An 18,355-nucleotide genomic window follows, 5' to 3' on the forward strand; every position below is an offset into this window, starting at 1 on the left:
TCCAAGAATGAAAAATATCAGTTTTTCCTTTCTGAATACTTCACATTAAGGTTTTGTGTTACATATCTTAAAGATTCGGAATCTATCATCCACTAAAAACCCAATACAAACTACAAAAGCCAAATTATCACAACATAGCCAGAACAAGAAATACAACACAAGAGTCTCCATCTGATAACTGACTCCATTTAACCCTCCTTCAAATTTTTATCCAAGAAAATTATATGAACTATGGCAAACTAAACACAAAATTTAAGAAAAAAAAATACACAAAGAAGTTAATTATTCCTTTTTCTGTACATATTACACTTCATCAAAGCAAACAGAATGCAATTTGGTATAACACTGCCTCTCCTTCTAACATAAAAATACATTTATTTTACAGAAAGAGATCAACAGAAAAGTCACTGCAGCTTTAGGGGCACCTGGCTGGCTCAGTTGGTAGAGCATGTGACTCTCGATTTCAGGGCTGTAAGTTCGAGCCCCATATTGGGTGGAAATTACTTAAAAATAAAATCTTAAAAAAAAAGTCACTGTAGCTTTAATGAAACTGAAAAGATAAACAAATGTATACAAACATAGAATCCAGATAAACTCTAAGATGTGTTTACCAGCAACCCAGCTTCTGTAACATCAAAGCCAAGATGGCCTTATGGCTCTCTACTTCCCACTCTTTCCCTCTGCCCCAAATTGGGTAGCAGGGTCTATAACACATCAGAGATGAGCTTATACAATAAATGCTAATAACTTTTCCGTAACTCTTGCTTTGCCTTGAGTCTAAAAATATCACTGACACCTAATTTAGTATAAAAGCTTCAAATAGGGGGGTGGGAGTGAATGGGTGACGGGCACTGGGGGTTATTCTGTATGTTAGTAAATTGAACACCAATAAAAAATAAATTAAAAAAAAAAAGCGTCAAATACAAACCAAATATTCCAATCAAACTGAAGAATAATGCACATGTCCATATTAGTGAAATGGTAAAAGCTGGGAAGTGGGAAGAGTCAAGGTAGCTGGGGGCAAGCTGACAAAAAGCATCTGAATTCAAGTGCTTCAATTACTGATATCAGTTGCCATGAGAGTATACTAAAAAAGAAGGAAAAAGGTCGCTGATAGTAAAGTGATAAATCTATCACAGGAATGGTTTTTCTGCCAAGTCTCTGCAATGCTTTCTCACTCTTTCCTTTCTTCCACGAATCCACACCATTAAGATCACTTGATTAATTTCTATATCCCACACTGCTTATTTCAAAAACATGTTTTCATACTCTACACACCTTCAATCAAAGTTCTGATAAACCTCCAGGACTACCTACATCCTATTCCCCCGACTAAGAATAGCTGAACTAAAAAAAACACAAAGTCACACGAGCAGCCAAAAGTTACAACCCCTTTTAAAACTGCATAGAAAATAAATAAATAAATAAATAAATAAATAAATAAATAAATAAATAAATAAATAAATAAATTAAAATAAAATAAAATAAAACAAAATAAAATAAAATAAAATAAAATAAAACAAAGCTGCATAGGATGCCCTGTGACATACAAAGGTAGACATTAATTTTCCATACATTCAATTTTCCAATCTTAACTATATTTCTACAACTTACTTTAATACATGTTAATTAAAATGTACCTTAAATGATCTGCAGAATGAAACAGAATATAAATACAATAATTTTAGCAAACTGGAAGCAACCAGTATGATATTAAAAACCGATCATGACTGCCAAGACACATACTTTTAGCAAGTGTGTCTCTAAGTGCCATAAATTCCAGTCTCCTATAATAACAAGATTCAAAATAGATTTTAAGTTCTTTTTTAATCCCAGTTAACATATACTGTTATATTATTTTCAGGGGTATAATACAGTGACTCAACAATTTCATACATAACCTGGTACTCATAACCACAACTGCACTCCTAATCCCCAAAACCTATTCAACCCAAACCTCTGTGCACATTCCCTCGGGTAATTATCGGTTTGTTCTCTATATTTAAGTCTGTTTTGTTTTTTGGTTTGCCTCTCTTTTTTCTTTCCTTTTGCACGCCTGTCTCGTTTCTTAAATTCCACATATGAGTGAAATCATGTTATTTGTCTTTCTCTGACTTATTTCACTCAGCTCCATCCATGCCATTACAAATGGAAAGATTTCATTCTCTTTGATAGCTGAATATTCCATTGCACATATATACCACGTAGTCTTGACCCATTCATCTATCAACAGACAGACACTTGGTTGCTTCCACAATTTGGCTACTGTAAATAATGCTGTAACAATCAGGAGTGCATACATTCCTTTGAATTAGTGTTTTTGTGGGGGACCCTGGGAGGCTCAGTGGTTTAGCACTGCCTTCGGCCCAGGGCATGAACCTGGAGTCCCGGAATCGAGTCCCGTATCAGGCTCCCTGCGTGGAGCCTGCTTCTCCCTCTGTCGCTGTCTCTGCCTCTCTCTATCTGCGTCTCTCATGAACAAATAAATAAAATCTTTTTTAAAAAAAAGAATTAGTGTTTTTGTATTCTTTGGGTAAATACTCCATAGTGTGATTGACAGATCTATTTTTAAGTTTTTGTGGAACCTCCATACCATTTTTCCAGAATGGCTGTACCAGTCTGCATTCCCACCAACAGTGCAAAAGGGTTCCCCTTTCTCCATATCTTCACTGAACACTTGCTGTTTCTTGTGTTGTTGATTTTAGCCATTCTGACAGATGTGATGTGATATATCTCATTGTAGTTTTGATTTGCATTTTCCTGATAGTAAGTGATGATGAACATCTTTTATGTGTCTGTTGGCCATTTGTAGGTTTTCTTTGGAGAAATGTCTGTTAATGTCTTCTGCCCATTTTTAATTAGATTAGTGGGGAGGGGAAGGAGGAATTGTATAAGTTCTTTATTTACTTTGGATACTAACCCTCTATCACATATGTCATTTGCATATATTTTTTCCCACTCTTTAGGTTGCATTTTAGTTTTGTTGATTGTTTCCTTCACTATACAGAGCTCTTTATTTTGATGTGTTCCCAGGAGATTATTTTTGCTTTTGTTTGCCTTGCCTCAGGAGGCATACATAGAAAAAAGGTGCTACAACCAATGGCAAAAAATGTACTGCTTGTATTCTCTCCTAGGATTTTTATGGTTTCTGGTTTCCAAGCAGATTTTTTTTAAAAAGACTTTATTTATTTATTCATGACAGAGAGAGAGAGAGAAAGAGAGAGAGAGAGAGAGAGGCAGAGACACAGCCACAGGGAGAAGCAGGCTCCATGAGGGAACCCAACAGAGGACTTAATCCCAGGACTCCAGGATCACACCCTGGGCTGAAGGCGGCACTAAACTGCTGAGCCACTGGAGCTGCCCAGATTTTTTTTTTTTAATTGCAGCAAAAACATATCAAGTCTGATTAACAACAAGCTTCTCCAAATACAGACATTTACTGTCTCTATATCTGCCATAATATTACTAGTTAATCTAAACACCAGGCATAGTACTAAGAACTCTATATTCTCTAGTTTAACTCACAAATCTGTTGGTGATAATTAGAATTATCCTCATTTTATTTGCTTTTTAAGATTTTATTTTTTTTAGAGAAAGAGAGAGAGCTTGAGCAAGGGGAGGAGCAGAGGGGAAGGAGAGGGTAGGAGAAACAATCTCAAGCAGATTCCATGCTGAGCATGGAGCCTAACATAGGGCTCGATCTCACAACCCTGAGTTAGACACTACCACCTGAGCCACCCAGGCATTCCAGGATTATTCTCATTTTAAAAATGAGGAAGCAAGTACAGATTAGAAAATGTACTCAAAAAAAAAAAAAAGAAAAGAAAATTTACTCAAAATCACATAGCTGTCAAGTCTGAGATTGAATTTTATGCTACCTATAAGTCAAAAGATAGCCTGTTACTCTTTAATGGATGCTGACTCCTGCATTTGAAACAAAGAAATGTATTATTCATATCACAAGAAGTAGCAAGAAAGCTAACATGTGTCATTCTCCTTACTGTCAAGTTCCTTGGGAGCAACATGACATAGTCCAGATAAATGGCCAAATAGAGTGGGTTTGCACTACATCGAGAAACACTGAGAAACAATCACTTTTATAGCAAGTAGTAAGCAAGCCTCCTCTACATAACAGGAAGATATTTCATCCCTCAAAGTTGCATGCTAAAAACACAGCTGTGAGAAATGGCCTGGGCAAAGACTATCACCTGGATCATGACCATATTTTCTTGACATACCAAGCAAGATACGTAGGATCAGAAGAGACGGGGAGGAGGATTCCCAACACTGATACGTGTCAGAGGGGGAACTCAAACTCCACAAGTACAATACCCAAGTCTGGATGTTAATCACTAGTAATAAAATACAATCAAAAACTTTATCATTTGCTCCCCTAATTTAAAACTATAATTATTGGGGGATCCCTGGGTGGCTCAGCGGTTTGACGCCTGCCTTTGGCCCAGGGCACGATCCTGGAGTCCCGGGATTGAGTCCCGCATCAGGCTCCCGGCATGGAGCCTGCTTCTCCCTCCTCCTGAATCTCTGCCTCTCTTTCTCTCTATGCCTATCATAAATAAATAAATAAATCTTTAAAAAAATAAAATAAAATAAATAAAACTATAATTATTGAGGTCATTGAGGCCTCCCACTAAACATGGCAAATTGAACATAAATATTTCCATTACCTCCACAACAAAATGAAAATGACAATAATGGTATAAAAAGAATATAAACCACTAAGGACAAACAAAATAGTGGAGGAGGAAGTTCAACATGTTTTTGGAAAGTAGATAAAAAGTGTGCTTATTGAAAAGGAATAGGAAGCCACAACTTAAATTCCTGGAGAAAGAAATACTGAAAAGAGAGTGGGTAGTTATCTCAGAGAGCAGAAAACAATCATAAATTAGAAGCACCATATACAAAAAATGAAGAATGAAAAAAAAAAGAAAAAGAGAAAGAAGTCAGCATACTGAACAGTGGGCCCCTGGCTCACTATGTCGGCAGTAAGACATAAATCACTATGGAAAGAAATTGGAGGCTTCCACTGAAATATTAACTTAGCAAGCGTCATCATTTTTTTTTAAAAGCAACTAAAGCCCAATAGTAGATAAGTATCTCATACACTTGCATGTACATAATATAAAACCTAATCTTCCAGTCCACTTTTTAGTATTTCAATCTTAAATAAATAGCCAAGGACCATTAGACACTTAAGAAAAACATTCAAGTGGTACCTGGGTAGCTTAGTTAAAGTCAGTTAAGCATCTGACTTTGGCTCGGGTCATGATCTCAGGATCCTGGGATCAAGCCCCACATCAGGCTCTCCACTCAGCAGGGAGTCTGCTTGTCCCTCTCTCTCTGTGTTCCCTCTGTTTATCCTTCCTCCTGCTTGTGCTGTTTCTCTCTCAAATAAATAAAATCTTTTAAAAATCCAAATTCCATGCACATGGAAGTGAAAAAAAAGCTGTGATAGCAATATTTACACCAAACAAAATAGACTTTAAAACAGAGTGGTCAGCACAGCATAACATAAATTTGTCAAAGTTCTATGTTGTACACCTACAACTAATGTAACATTGTGCATAAACTATACTTTAATCAAAAATAAAGCATTCAACATGAAAACTATCTAAAACAGATGAAATAAAGGAATGAGGTAAACTGACAAAGGAGCTAAAGAACATGACTAATAATCTTCGAAAGAGACAATACTGTATTTACTAAACAAAAACAGAAGGCTGAAAAAAGAAACAGAAAGGACTGCTAGAAGTTAAAAAGAGGACAGCAAAAAAAAAAAAAAAAAAAAAAAAGAAAAATTAGATAGGAAGTTTGGGAAAGAGTTGAAGAACTTCTCTTCTCCCACCAAAATAAAGCCCAAAAAGATAAAGATTAAGCATCAGGACCAAAAAAAAAAATATATATATATATATATACACACACACACACACACACACACACACACACACACACATACACCAATCCAGGAAATACAAATTCTAAAAGAAGTTACAAAGAGAAAACAGAACAGAGAAAATTATCAAAGCAAGAACCAAAAGAAACTTTCTAAACAAGAGAACCTAAGTCCTCAGATTAAAAGGACTCACCAAATTCCTACTCCAATAATGAAAAAAGATTCAGACATCATTATGAAATTTCATGACACTAGGGTGAGAAGTGGGAGCGCCAAAGTTATAAAGTGAGACTCAAAGAATTAGAAATCAAAATGAAATTAAACTCTCAAGAGCAACTCTGGCAAGTGTAAAGTAATACAGTAATACCTTCAAAATCCTGATCAATTATTCCTTAAACTGTATACCAAAGCACACTTTGCACAAGTGTGACAAAAAAGAAAAACATTTTTACACAGCCAGAACTCGGGCAGCCCGGGTGGCTCAGCAGTTTAGCACCACCTTCAGCCCAGAGTGTGGTCCTAGAGACCCAGGATCGAGTCCCATGTCGGGCTCCCTGCATGGACTCTGCTTCTCCCTCTGCCTGTGTCTCTGCCTCTCTCTCTCTCTGTGTGTGTCTCTCATAAATAAATAAAATTTTAAAATCTTAAAAATATATATATATAAGCCAGAACTCAAAAATTTTACCTGTGTTTACATAGAAAGATAAAACTTGACAATAATAGCACACAGATAGGGGGTGGAAACAGAACTATGTGACAGCCAAGTTTTTGTACACTATTAAAAATAATTTTAATTCAAACTAATTTAATTTAATAATTTTTAATTCAAAATTTAATAATTTTTAATTCAAACTAGTCTGTTTCAAAATAAGAATGTTAAGTGTAATTATATAGAAGTGACTAATAACTTAGAAAAATAAAAGAAACAGACAGCAAGGAATTAAAATGGTACACTAAAAATATTTAACACAAAAGGCGGCAATAATGGAGAGTAAGAAAATAAAACAAAATGTATAGGAAACAAAAACAAATCATGAGAAAGTAAGATATAAAGTCTACCTTAACAACAATCACATTAAATGTAAATGGATGAAACACTTCAATCGAAAGGCACAGATTGGTAGAATGTTATAAAAAAACATGATCCAACTATATGCTATCTAATAGAGACACTACAGATTCAAAGATACAAATACAGATGAAAGTAAAAAGATTGTAAGGTGCTTGGGTGGCTCAGTCGGTTAATCATCTGCCTTCAATTCACTCATGATCCCAGGGTCCTGGGATCACATTGAGCTCCATGCGCAGCAAGTCTGTTTCTCCCTGTTCTTCCATATCCCCCGCCTGTGTTCTATCTCTCTCTCTCTCTCAAATAAATAAATAAAATTTTTAGAAAAAAGAAAAAAGATATATCATGCAAACAAGAAACAAAAAAAGATCTGAAATGGCTACCCTAATATCAGACAAAAAGACTTAAAAAAAAAAAAAATGTTACCAGAGATAATGAGAACATTTCAGGTAAAAGGATCAATCCAGCAGAAAGATGTAACAATTGTAGACATTTATGCACCAGAAAACAAAGCCACAAAATACATAAAGCAAAAAATGGCAGAACTGAAGATAGAAACAGACAATTCAACAATAATATCTGAAATCTTCAATACCCCTCTTTCAATAATAAATAGAACAAATAAGATCAACAAGGAAACAGAAGACTTGAAAACACTATAGACCAATAAGATCTTACAGACTATATCTACAAAACACTATAACCAAAAGCAACAGACTCACATTCTTGACAAGCACACATGGAACATTCTCCAGTACAAACCATACACAAACCAGATCATAAAATAAGACTCAATAATTTTAAAAGGGCTAAAGTCATACAAAATACATTCTCAGACTAAAACAGAATTAAATTAAAAACCAAGTAACAGGGATCCCTGGGTGGCGCAGCGGTTTGGCGCCTGCCTTTGGCCCAGGGCGCAATCCTGGAGACCCGGGATCGAATCCCACATCGGGCTCCCGGTGCATGGAGCCTGCTTCTCCCTCTGCCTATGTCTCTGCCTCTCTCTCTCTCTGTGTGACTATCATGAATAAATAAATAAAATCTTTAAAAAAAAAAAAAAAAAAGTAACAGCAGCAAGTTTGAAAAATTAAAAAATATATGTAAATTAAAAACACAAAAAATAACCAATAAGTCAAAGAAGAAAACAAGGAAATACTTTGAAATGAATGAAAACAAAATACAGCACAGTCAAAACTCACAGAATGCATCTAAACTAATGTTCAGAGGAAAGTTAATGCAAATGCCTACATTAAAATGAAAAAATACCTCAAATCAGTAACCTAAATTTCAACCCTAAGAAACTATAAAAGCAAACAATCCAAAGCAAACAGATGGAAGAAAATAACAGGGACGCTTGGGTGGCTCTACAGTTTTGCATCTGCCTTTGGTTCAGGGCATGATCCCGGAGTCCTGGGATTGAGTCCCACATCAGGCTTCCAGCATGGAGCCTGCTTCTCCCTCTGCCTTTATCTCTGCCTCTCTCTCTTTGTCTCTCACAAATAAATAAATATAATTTTAAGAAATAACAACAATAATAATAAAGATTGATAAGTGATAATAATAGCAAAAATTAAAGACACAGGAATAGAAAAAGCTGTAGAAGAAAATTAAAACCTAATATTGGAAAAGATCAACAAAACTGACAAACTCTAGCTCAATGACAAAAAAAAAAAAGACTTAGTAAAATCAGTATTAAAAGAATGAGAGGACATCATTACCAACCTTATAGAAATAAAAAAGATTTCTGAAACTAATATAATATTGGATGTCTTTTTTTTTTTTTTTTTTTTTTTAGTAAGCTCCACGCCCAACATGGAGCCCAGTGAGAGGCTTGAACTCACAACCCTGAGATCAAGACCTGGGCTGAGATCAGGAGTCAGATGCTTAATTGACTGAGTCACCCAGGTACCTCTATATTTCAATTTTTCCAAAAGAGATTACAAGGAAATACTATGCATAGGTGCACACACCAATTAGGTAACTCAGATGAATGGACAAATTCCTAGAGAATACAAATTACCAAATACACTCAAGAAGAAATAGAAAATTGGGATAGACCTATAATAAGAATGAATTAGTAATTTTAAAACACCCCACAGAGATGCTTAAGCAGAGATAGACTCACTGCTTAAATTCTACCAAATGTTTAAAGAAAAATTAACACCAATCCTTCAAAACCTCTTCCAAATAAAGAAAAAAAAAAGAGCAGGATAGACTTCCAAAATCCTTTCTACAAGACCAAGATTACCCTGATTCAAAATCTAGACAATGAAATCATAAGAAAACTACAGACCAGGGACACCTGGGTGGCTCAGTGGTTAAATGTCTGCCTTCAGCTCAGGGAATGATCCCGGAGTTCTGGGATGGAGTCCCACACTAGGCTCTCCACAGGGAGCCTGCTTCTCCCTCTGCCTGTGTCTCAGTCTCTCTCTGTCTCTATGAATAAACGAATAAAATCTTAAAAAAGAAGAAAGAAAAAAGAGAGAAAGAGAGAAAGAGAGAAAGAGAGAAAGGGAAAACGAACTACAGGCTAACATCCCTTATCAATAAACACAAATACTAGTAAATACTAGTAAATCAAATCTGGCAACATATAAAAAGGATCATAAAGAGGCACCTGGGTGGCTCAGATGGTTAAGCATCTGACTCTTGATTTCAGTTCAGGTCATGATCTTAGAGTGTGAGATCAAGCCCCACATCTGGCTCCACACTCAGCATGGAGTCGGCTTGAGGTTCTCCCTCTCTCCCTGCCTGCCCCCACCCCCTGATGGTATGCACACTCTCACAAACAAAATGGATTATACAGTATAACCAAGAGGGATTTATCCCAGTAAGGTTGGTTTAACATCCAAAAATCAAGGAATGTAACACACCATACTAATAAATGACAAAAATCATATGATCATCTCAACAGACAGAAGAAAAGCACATGACAAAATCCAACACCCTTTCATAATGAGAATGCTCAAATAAAATTAGGACATTTTCCCAATCTGAATAAAAGTGTCTGCAAAAAACACATATCCATTATCATAGGTCACAGTAAAAGACTGAATGCTTTCCCCCTAAAATCAAAAACAAGGATGTCCACTACTGCCACTTCTTTTCAACATTACATAGAGCTTCTAGCTAGGGAAATTAGTCAAAAATAAAGAAATAAATAGCACCTATATTGGAAAGTAATGAGTAAGAGTCATCTCGATTTGTGAGACATAACCTCCTAAAGAATCCACTAAAACCTATTAACACTAACAGAGTTCCATTAGGTTGCAGGATACAAGATCAATATATAAAAATCAACTGAACTTCTATTCACTAGCAATAAACATTCCAAAAATGAAATAGAAAAAACAACTCCACTCACAGAGACATTAAAGGATAAAATATGGGGCACCTGGGTAGCTCAGTTGGTTAAGCATCCCCCTTCAGCTTGTGTATGATCTCAGGGTCCTGGGATCAAGCCCCACATCTGGCTCCCTGCTCAGTGGGGAGTCTACTGCTCCATCTACTCCCCCTTGCTCATGCTCTGTCTCCCTCTCAAACAAATAAACATAATCTTAAAAAAAAAAAAAAAAAGGAAGAAAGAAAGAAAAGAAAATGAATAAAATACTAAGAGGGGGTGCCTGGGTGGCTCAGTCGGTTAAGTGTCTCATTCTTGATCTTGATCAAACATCATGAGTTTGAGCCCTGCATTGAGCTCCACGATAGGTGTGGAGCCTGCTTAAAAATAAAATTAGAGGGGATCCCTAGGTGGCGCAGCGGTTTGGCGCCTGCCTTCGGCCTAGGGCGCGATCCTGGAGACCCGGGATCGAGTCCCACATCGGGCTCCCAGTGCATGGAGCCTGCTTCTCCCTCTGCCTGTGTCTCTGCCTCTCTCTCTCTCTCTGTGACTATCATAAATAAATGAAAATTAAAAAAAATAAAAAAAATAAAAAAAAAAATAAAATTAGATTAAATTCTTTAAAAAACAAAGAATAAAATACTTAGGTATAAATTTAACAAAAATTGTGCTTGATTTTGTTGAGAAAAAGAAAATCTTTAAAAATAAAAAACATCTCATGTTCATGAAGAAGATTTAATATTAAGATGACAAAACTCTCCAAATTGACCTACATGGTCTCTGCAATCCCAGTCTAAATCCCAGATGATTTTTGTAGAAACTGGTAAGTGAATCCTAAAATTCTTAAGAAAATCCAAGGAACAAAATGCCAAAATAATCTTGAAAAAATAACAAAGCTAGAAGACCCCTACTTCTCAATTTCAAATCTTACTATAAAGCTACAGTAGTCAATATTCAAGACTACATAGTACTGCCATAAGGATAAGCATACAGGTCAAAGGAATAAAATTAAAAGTCCAGAAATAAACCCATTCACAGTCAACTGACTTTTGACAAGAGTGACAGGGATCCCTGGGTGGCGCAGCAGTTTAGCACCTGCCTTTAGCCCAGGGCGCGATCCTGGAGACCCGGGATCGGATCCCACGTCGGGCTCCCAGTGCATGGAGCCTGCTTCTCTCTCTGCCTGTATCTCTGCCTCTCTCTGTCTGTCTCTATCTCTCTGTGTGACTATCATAAATAAATAAAAAATTTTAAAAAAAAAATGACAAGAGTGACAATGTGATGAGGAAAGAAAAACCATTTCAACAAATGATGCTGGAAAACCGAACAGCTATATGCAAAAAAATGAAGTTGGACCCCTACTTCATACAGTATGCAGGAGCCTAAGACATACTGTTCTTAGACAGGCTCTTGAGTGGCACAGTTGAGTGTATGACTCTTGGTTTCAGCTCAGGTCATGATCTTGGTTCCTGAGATTGAGTCCTCCATTAGGCTCCACCCTTAGCACAGAGTCCACTTGGGATTCTCTTTCCCTCTCCCTGTCCCTCCCACTTGTGCACTCTCTCTAAAATAAATTAACTGACATTAAAAAAAAAAACCCTCTAAGAGAAAGCCATAGGAGTAAATCTTCACGACCTTCCTTTAAACAAAGACTTCTTAGATCTGATACCAAAGGACAAGTGACAAAAGAAAAAAATAGATTAGACTTCATATAAATTAAATACTTTGTGTTGCAAATGATACCATCAAATGACAATCTTAAGAATGAAAGAAAATATTTGTAAATGATATATATTATTATATCCAGAATATGTAAAGAATACTCAACAATAAAAAAAATCACTTGATTAAAAAATATACAAAGGATAGGACGCCTGGGTGGCTCAGCAGTTGAGCGTCCACCTTTGGCTGAGGGCATGATCTCCAGTCCAAAGATCGAGTCCCACATCAGGCTTCCTTCCTGCCTATGACTCTGCCTCTCTGTGTCTCTCTCATGCATAAATAAATAAATAATTCTTTTTTTAAAAATTTACATAGGATTTGAATAGACATCCCCCCAAGAATATACAAATAACCGATAAGCACTTGAAAAGATGCTCAACATCATTCATCATTAAAGAAATGCAAATCAAAACCACAGTGACTTACCACTTAACATCCACTAGGATGGCTACATTCAAAAACAAATAACAATTGTGGGTGATACTGTAGAGAAAGGGAAACCATCATACACCAGTAAGATATAAAATAGTGCAGCCACTTGAAAAAGTCTAGCAGTTCCTCAAAAGTTTAAACAGAGAATTAATTACCCTATGACCTAGTAATTCCATTCCCAGATATATACCTAAAAGAAATAAGATAGGGACACCTAGATGGCTTAGAAGTTGAGCGTCTGCCTTTGGCTCAGGTCCTAATTCCAGGATCCGAGTCCCGCATCAGGCTCCTTGCAGGGAGCCCACTTCTCCCTCTGCCTGTCTCTGCTTCCTCTGTGTCTCTCATGAATAAATAAATAAAATTCAAAAAAAAAAGAGAGAGAGAGAGAGAGAGAAAGAAGATATCCAGATATCCAGAGCACCAGAGTGGTTCAGTTGGTTAAATGTCTGCCTTCAGCTCAGGTCATGATCCCAGGGTCCCAGGATCAAGTTCCACACTGGGCGGGAGCAGAGAGCAGGGAGCATTGCTCAGCAGAGTCTGCTTCTCCCTCTGCCCTTTCCCCCTGCTTGCGATCTCTCTCACTCTCTCTCTCAAATAAATAAAGCCAAAAAGAAAGAAAAGAAAAGAAAAGAAAAGAAAAGAAAAGAAAAGAAAAGAAAAGAAAAGAAAAGAAAAGAAAAGAAAAGAAAAAAGAAAAGATCCACACAAAACTTACACATAAATATTCACTGTAGTATTATTCCTAATAGTCAGCCTTTGGATTGTAGAAACAACTCAAATGTCCATCAACTGTTGAACAGATAAATATTATTTGACAATAAAAAAGAATGAAGGGGCACCTGGGTGGCTCAGTGACTGAGCATCTGCCTTTGGCTCAGGGCATGATCTACGGTCCTGGGACAGAGTGCCATATCAGGCTCCCTGTGAGGAGCCTGCTTCTCCCTCTGCCTATGTCTCTGCCTATGTCTCTCATGAATAAATAAATAATATCTTTTTAATTAAATAAATAAAAAAGAATGATGTACTGATATATGCTATGATATAGATGAAACTTTAAAATAACTGTGCTAAGTAAAGCATTATTCACAATAGCCAAGATATAGAAGCAACCCAAGTGTTCATCCACAGATGAATGGATAAAAAAGATGTGGTACCTATACACAATGGAATATTACCCGGCCATAAAAAAAAAATGCAGTCTTGTCCTTTGCAACAACATGGATGGACCTAGAGGATATAATGCTAAGTTAAATAAGTCAATCAGAGAAAGACCAATACTACACAATTTCAGTCATATGTGGAATTTAAGAAACAAAACAAAACAAAGAGACAAACCAAAAAACAGATTCACATACAGAGAACAAACTGGTGGTTGCCAGAGGGGAAGCAGGTGGGAAGATGGGTGAAATACATAAAGAGGATTAAGAATACACTTATTGGGGCAGCCCAGGTGGCTCAGCGGTTTAGCGCCGCCTTTAGCCCAGGGCGTGATCTTGGAGACCCAGGATCGAGTCCTGCATGGAACCTGCTTCTCCCTCTGCCTGTGTCTCTGCCTCTGTCTCTGTCTCTCTCTCTCTGAGTCTCTCATGAATAAATAAAATCTTAAAAAAAAAAAAAAGAACACACTTATTGGGATGAGCACTGAGAATTGTACAGAGTTGTTGAATCATTATACTGTATTTCTGAAACCAATATAACACTGTATGTTAATTCTACTTTAATTTTTGAAAAAACAATTATGCTAAGTGAAAGAAACCAGTAACAAGTTATGATTCCATTTATATGAAATGTCTAGAATAGACAAATTCACAGAGACAGATAGTAGATTAGTGGTTTCCAAGGGGATGAGAGATAGAGAAATGAAAAATGACTACCAACAGGTAGGATAATGAAATGTTCTCCAACTCTTTCCTAGGGTAATGAAATGTTCTAAAATTAAATAGTGGTGATGGTTGTACAACTCTGTGATTATACTAAAAACCAATAAATTGTACATTTTATTTTTTTCCCTTCCTCTAAATTGTACATTTTTATTTTTTTTTAAATTGTACATTTTTAAAGGCTGAATTTGAAGGTATCTGAATGCTATTTCAATAAAGGTATTATAAAATATTATATATGTGATTACATTTACATGTGGAATCTAAAAAAGCCAAATGCATGGAAGTACAAAACAGAAAAGTGACTGCCAGGGGCTAGGGGATGGGGAAAAATGAGACATTGGTCAAAGAGTGCAAACTTCTAGTAGTATAATATCATAGTGACTATAGTTAATGATACTGTATCATATACTTCAAAGTAGCTATGAGAGTAAATTTTAAATGTTCTCACCATAACCACAACAAAATGGTAATTATGTGAAGAATGTGTTAACTAGCTTTATTGTGGTAAACATTTCACAATATATACGTGTCAAATGATCACCCTTAACACCTTAAACTTACGCAATGCTATACATCAATTATGTCTCAATAAAGCTGGAGAAAAAAAGACATACTATATGATACTATTTATATAAAGTTCAAAAACAGCCAGGATTAATTTATGATATTAAAAGTAAGAGAGTGGCTAATTTTAGGTGGGAGACAGGGGGTAATGAATGGGAGGAGGCACAAGGTACACAGGTGACAGCAATATTTTATTTCTTTGGTAATGATCACTTTGTGATTCTTCATAGAGCTATACAATTATGATCTATGCACTTTTCTGTACATAATTTTAAGATTTTTTAAAAAAGAAACATGGTTTTTATTTTTAAAAATTTTACTTGACAATATACTAAGACACTTTAAAATAAAAAAAATAGATCTTTAAGGGCACCTGTGTGGTTCAGTCAGTTAAGCATATGCCTTGGGCTCAGGTCATGATCCTAGGGTCCTAGAATCAAGTCTCACATCAGGCTCCCTGCTCAACAGGGAGTCTGCTTCCCCTAACCCCTGCTTGTGATCTCTCTCTAATAAATCTCTAAAAGAAAAAACAGATCTTCTCAAGGACAACATTCATTGCAACAACAGGAAAAAATAACTATTTTTAATATGAAAGGATAAATTAACTGTAATAGATATTAGCAATAATGAGCTTCACTAAGGATCTAAGTTAAAAACAAAGGGGAAAATGAACAGAGTTTGTGTCAGATGATATCGGCTCAACATTTCTCCATGTCCACATAGACATTATTTAGAAATCTCATGGGGATCTTATGAGAAAGGAGAGAAATTGTGGAAAGTGCCTCCCTCACACATAAAATAAACACTAAATGTCTATCAAATGTTTGTTTACTTCCCTCATGCCAACTCTTTCCACCAACTCAATAACCCATACTGTTTCTAAAAATGTGGGTACATTTTCCACTTCTCAGGACGTCCTTCATTCCAACTTCTACTTTATTTGGCCTCAAGTCACTCATTCTAACACCAAACTTGAGACTCAGCGATCCTACCACCATCTAAGTCTTCTATAACAGAATTTTCCTGCCTTCCCACTGCAGCACAGATCAACCTAAAAGACATAAATCCTACTTTTACCCACAATAATTAAACTTGCTAAATATATCCCAGACATTTCTTCTTTTTTATATAGCTATGATATGTAAATCATTCAGATTTGTCTGCAAAATAATTTTTAAAGCTATTTAGAGATTTTTACCAACAATGGACTTTTAAAATAAAGTCTGAACTACATTTCATTATTGGAAATAAATATTAACTACCACTTCTCTTTTTTCTTTAATACTTTATTAGCTTTAAATTTTCGGCCTAAAAGATTCTAGTTAAAGATGAACCTTTATAGGGACGCCTGGGTGACTTAGTGGCTGAACATTCAGCTCAGGGTGGGATGCCAGGATCTGTGATCGAGTCCCACACTGGGCTCCTTGCAGGAAGCCTGCTTCTCCCACTGCCTAAGTCTCTCCCTTTCTCTCTCTGTAACTCTCATGAATAAATAAAATCATTTTTTTTTAAATGAACCTTTATAAATTAAATTTTTTGTGTTTTCACAAGTCACATATTTAACAAAGAAATTAAATGCTGAGACTTTAGTACCAAGGAGCCCCTTTTCTTCTAGTCACAAAAAGGTAAAGGTTCATTGTAGCGCAAAGCCAACAGCTATTCTTTCAGGCAGGGACTTCAGAAGAAAATGTAAAGAAAAAGAATGCCACACATTAATATTAGCACTTAAGGCCAACAGAAAGGGATGAATGGTGAAAATGGATACAAAATAATACTTACAGCCTCAAACTGCAAATGGCTATCCTTTAAGAAATTTCGAATTTTGTCTTTGGGTAAAATACTGAATCGAAATCGAAGAAGATCCATTTCTTGTTGAATGAACCAGCGTCTAAGATCCTCACTGAAATGGAGACAGGGAAATGGTAAGTATAAATGAAAAGCCCAATGGTTATTTTAAAAGCCCACTGACAGGATCCCTGGGTGGCTCAGTGGTTTGGCGCCTGCCTTTGGCCCAGGGCATGATCCTGAAGTCCTGGGATTGAGTCCCACATCGGGCTCCCTGCAGGGAGTCTGCTTCTCCCTCTGCCTGTGTCTCTGCCTCTCTCTCTCTCTCTCTCTCTGTGTCTCTCATGAATAAATAAAATCTTTAAAAAAAAAAAAAAAGCTCACTGATTATTAAATCCAAAAAATTTTTATGAAATGAAATTCACACACAAGCAAGATGCCAACAGACAGAAGTTAAAAGCATACAAGTCCTCTATTATGATAAAGAGTATAGCCACATACCACAATCTTCCAGGGATGTGCTTAACATGGGGAAGGAGATTATGAATATAAAATTAAAAGAATTAAATACAGAATACCTTGAGCCTAGCTGATCATCAAATAATATAAAAGAAAATAGTTCATGCATTTAAGTGCAAAATAGTCATTTACATCAGAATATAAGATATTCTTTCAGTCTAAGATGGTTTCACCAATGCCAACTAAACACCAAATTTTTTAAAGATAACTTAATCTCTGAATAGGTTATGATCAGAGCAATTCTGAAAGTAAACTTTGCTTACAGCTTTATAGTTTATAATTCCACAAAATTTAATATGTGCAAGTATACCTCAAATTTTTAAAAGCCAACATACAAACATATTAATTCATAAAATACATAATGGACATTATTGTCACAAAAAAACTATACTACTGCATGTAAAATATGATTTAGTTTTTTTTCCAAAGTGACTTTCAGAGATTGTCAGCAATTCATTTACTGCATAAATTACGTAAACTGCACATATGTTTTTACAAAAGAAAAACTCCAAGACCAAACATGGTCAATAATTTCTCAGTTATTATCTTGTGATAGTAAACAATTTCAGGATTCTCATTTGATAAGCCTACTAATAGAAAGAGGAAAAAAAAACTTAAAATAAGTATGTTATGCAGCCAAAATTAATACAGAAAAAGAACACAAAGTTTAAAAAAAAAAAAAAGGCAACTAACTCCTTCTCCCTCTGGGTGGCACTATATTATAACAAACCAACTAGCAAAAGAAAATATCTTAATCTAATGGGCACTAGCCCATACATCTCAACTCCTAAAAATCTGTACCAAATACAAGGGTATGTTTGAGTCATTCTTTTTTTTTCTTTTAAGATTTCAATTATTTATTTGAGAGAGAGAGAGAGAGAAATTGAGCATGAGCACAAGCAGGGGGAGTAGCAGGCAGAGGGAAAAACTAGACTCCCCACTGAGCAGGGAGCCCAATGTGGAACTGGATCCCAGCACCCTGAGATCATGACCTGAGCCAAAGGCAGACGCTCAATTGACTGAGCCACCCAGGCATCCCCGAGTCTTTATTTCTTATAAATAGTGACACTTTTTTTGTTTTCTGGGAAAGCAAAAGCCCTTCTTACTGAAATCCCCTCCAATTTCAA

General features: G+C 36.0%; 1 protein-coding gene across 4 annotated transcripts in view; it reads right to left on the reverse strand.

The window, feature by feature from the left end:
• PRIM2 (DNA primase subunit 2) overlaps window positions 1-18,355 on the reverse strand; it is a 311,113-nt gene that overhangs the window by 286,756 nt on the left and 6,002 nt on the right. For 2 of the 4 annotated variants that reach the window (XM_077903522.1, XM_077903523.1), the window contains exon 5: window positions 16,704-16,824. In XM_077903522.1, coding sequence (XP_077759648.1) covers window positions 16,704-16,824 — 121 coding nt within the window. Of the gene's footprint in view, window positions 1-15,233; window positions 15,976-16,175; window positions 16,600-16,703; window positions 16,825-18,355 lie in introns of those variants that run through there. The other 2 variants (XM_077903524.1, XM_077903525.1) reach the window with 2 other exon arrangements.

Source organism: Canis aureus, chromosome 7 (assembly GCF_053574225.1).
Source record: "Canis aureus isolate CA01 chromosome 7, VMU_Caureus_v.1.0, whole genome shotgun sequence".
Taxonomy (NCBI): Eukaryota; Metazoa; Chordata; class Mammalia; order Carnivora; family Canidae; genus Canis; species Canis aureus.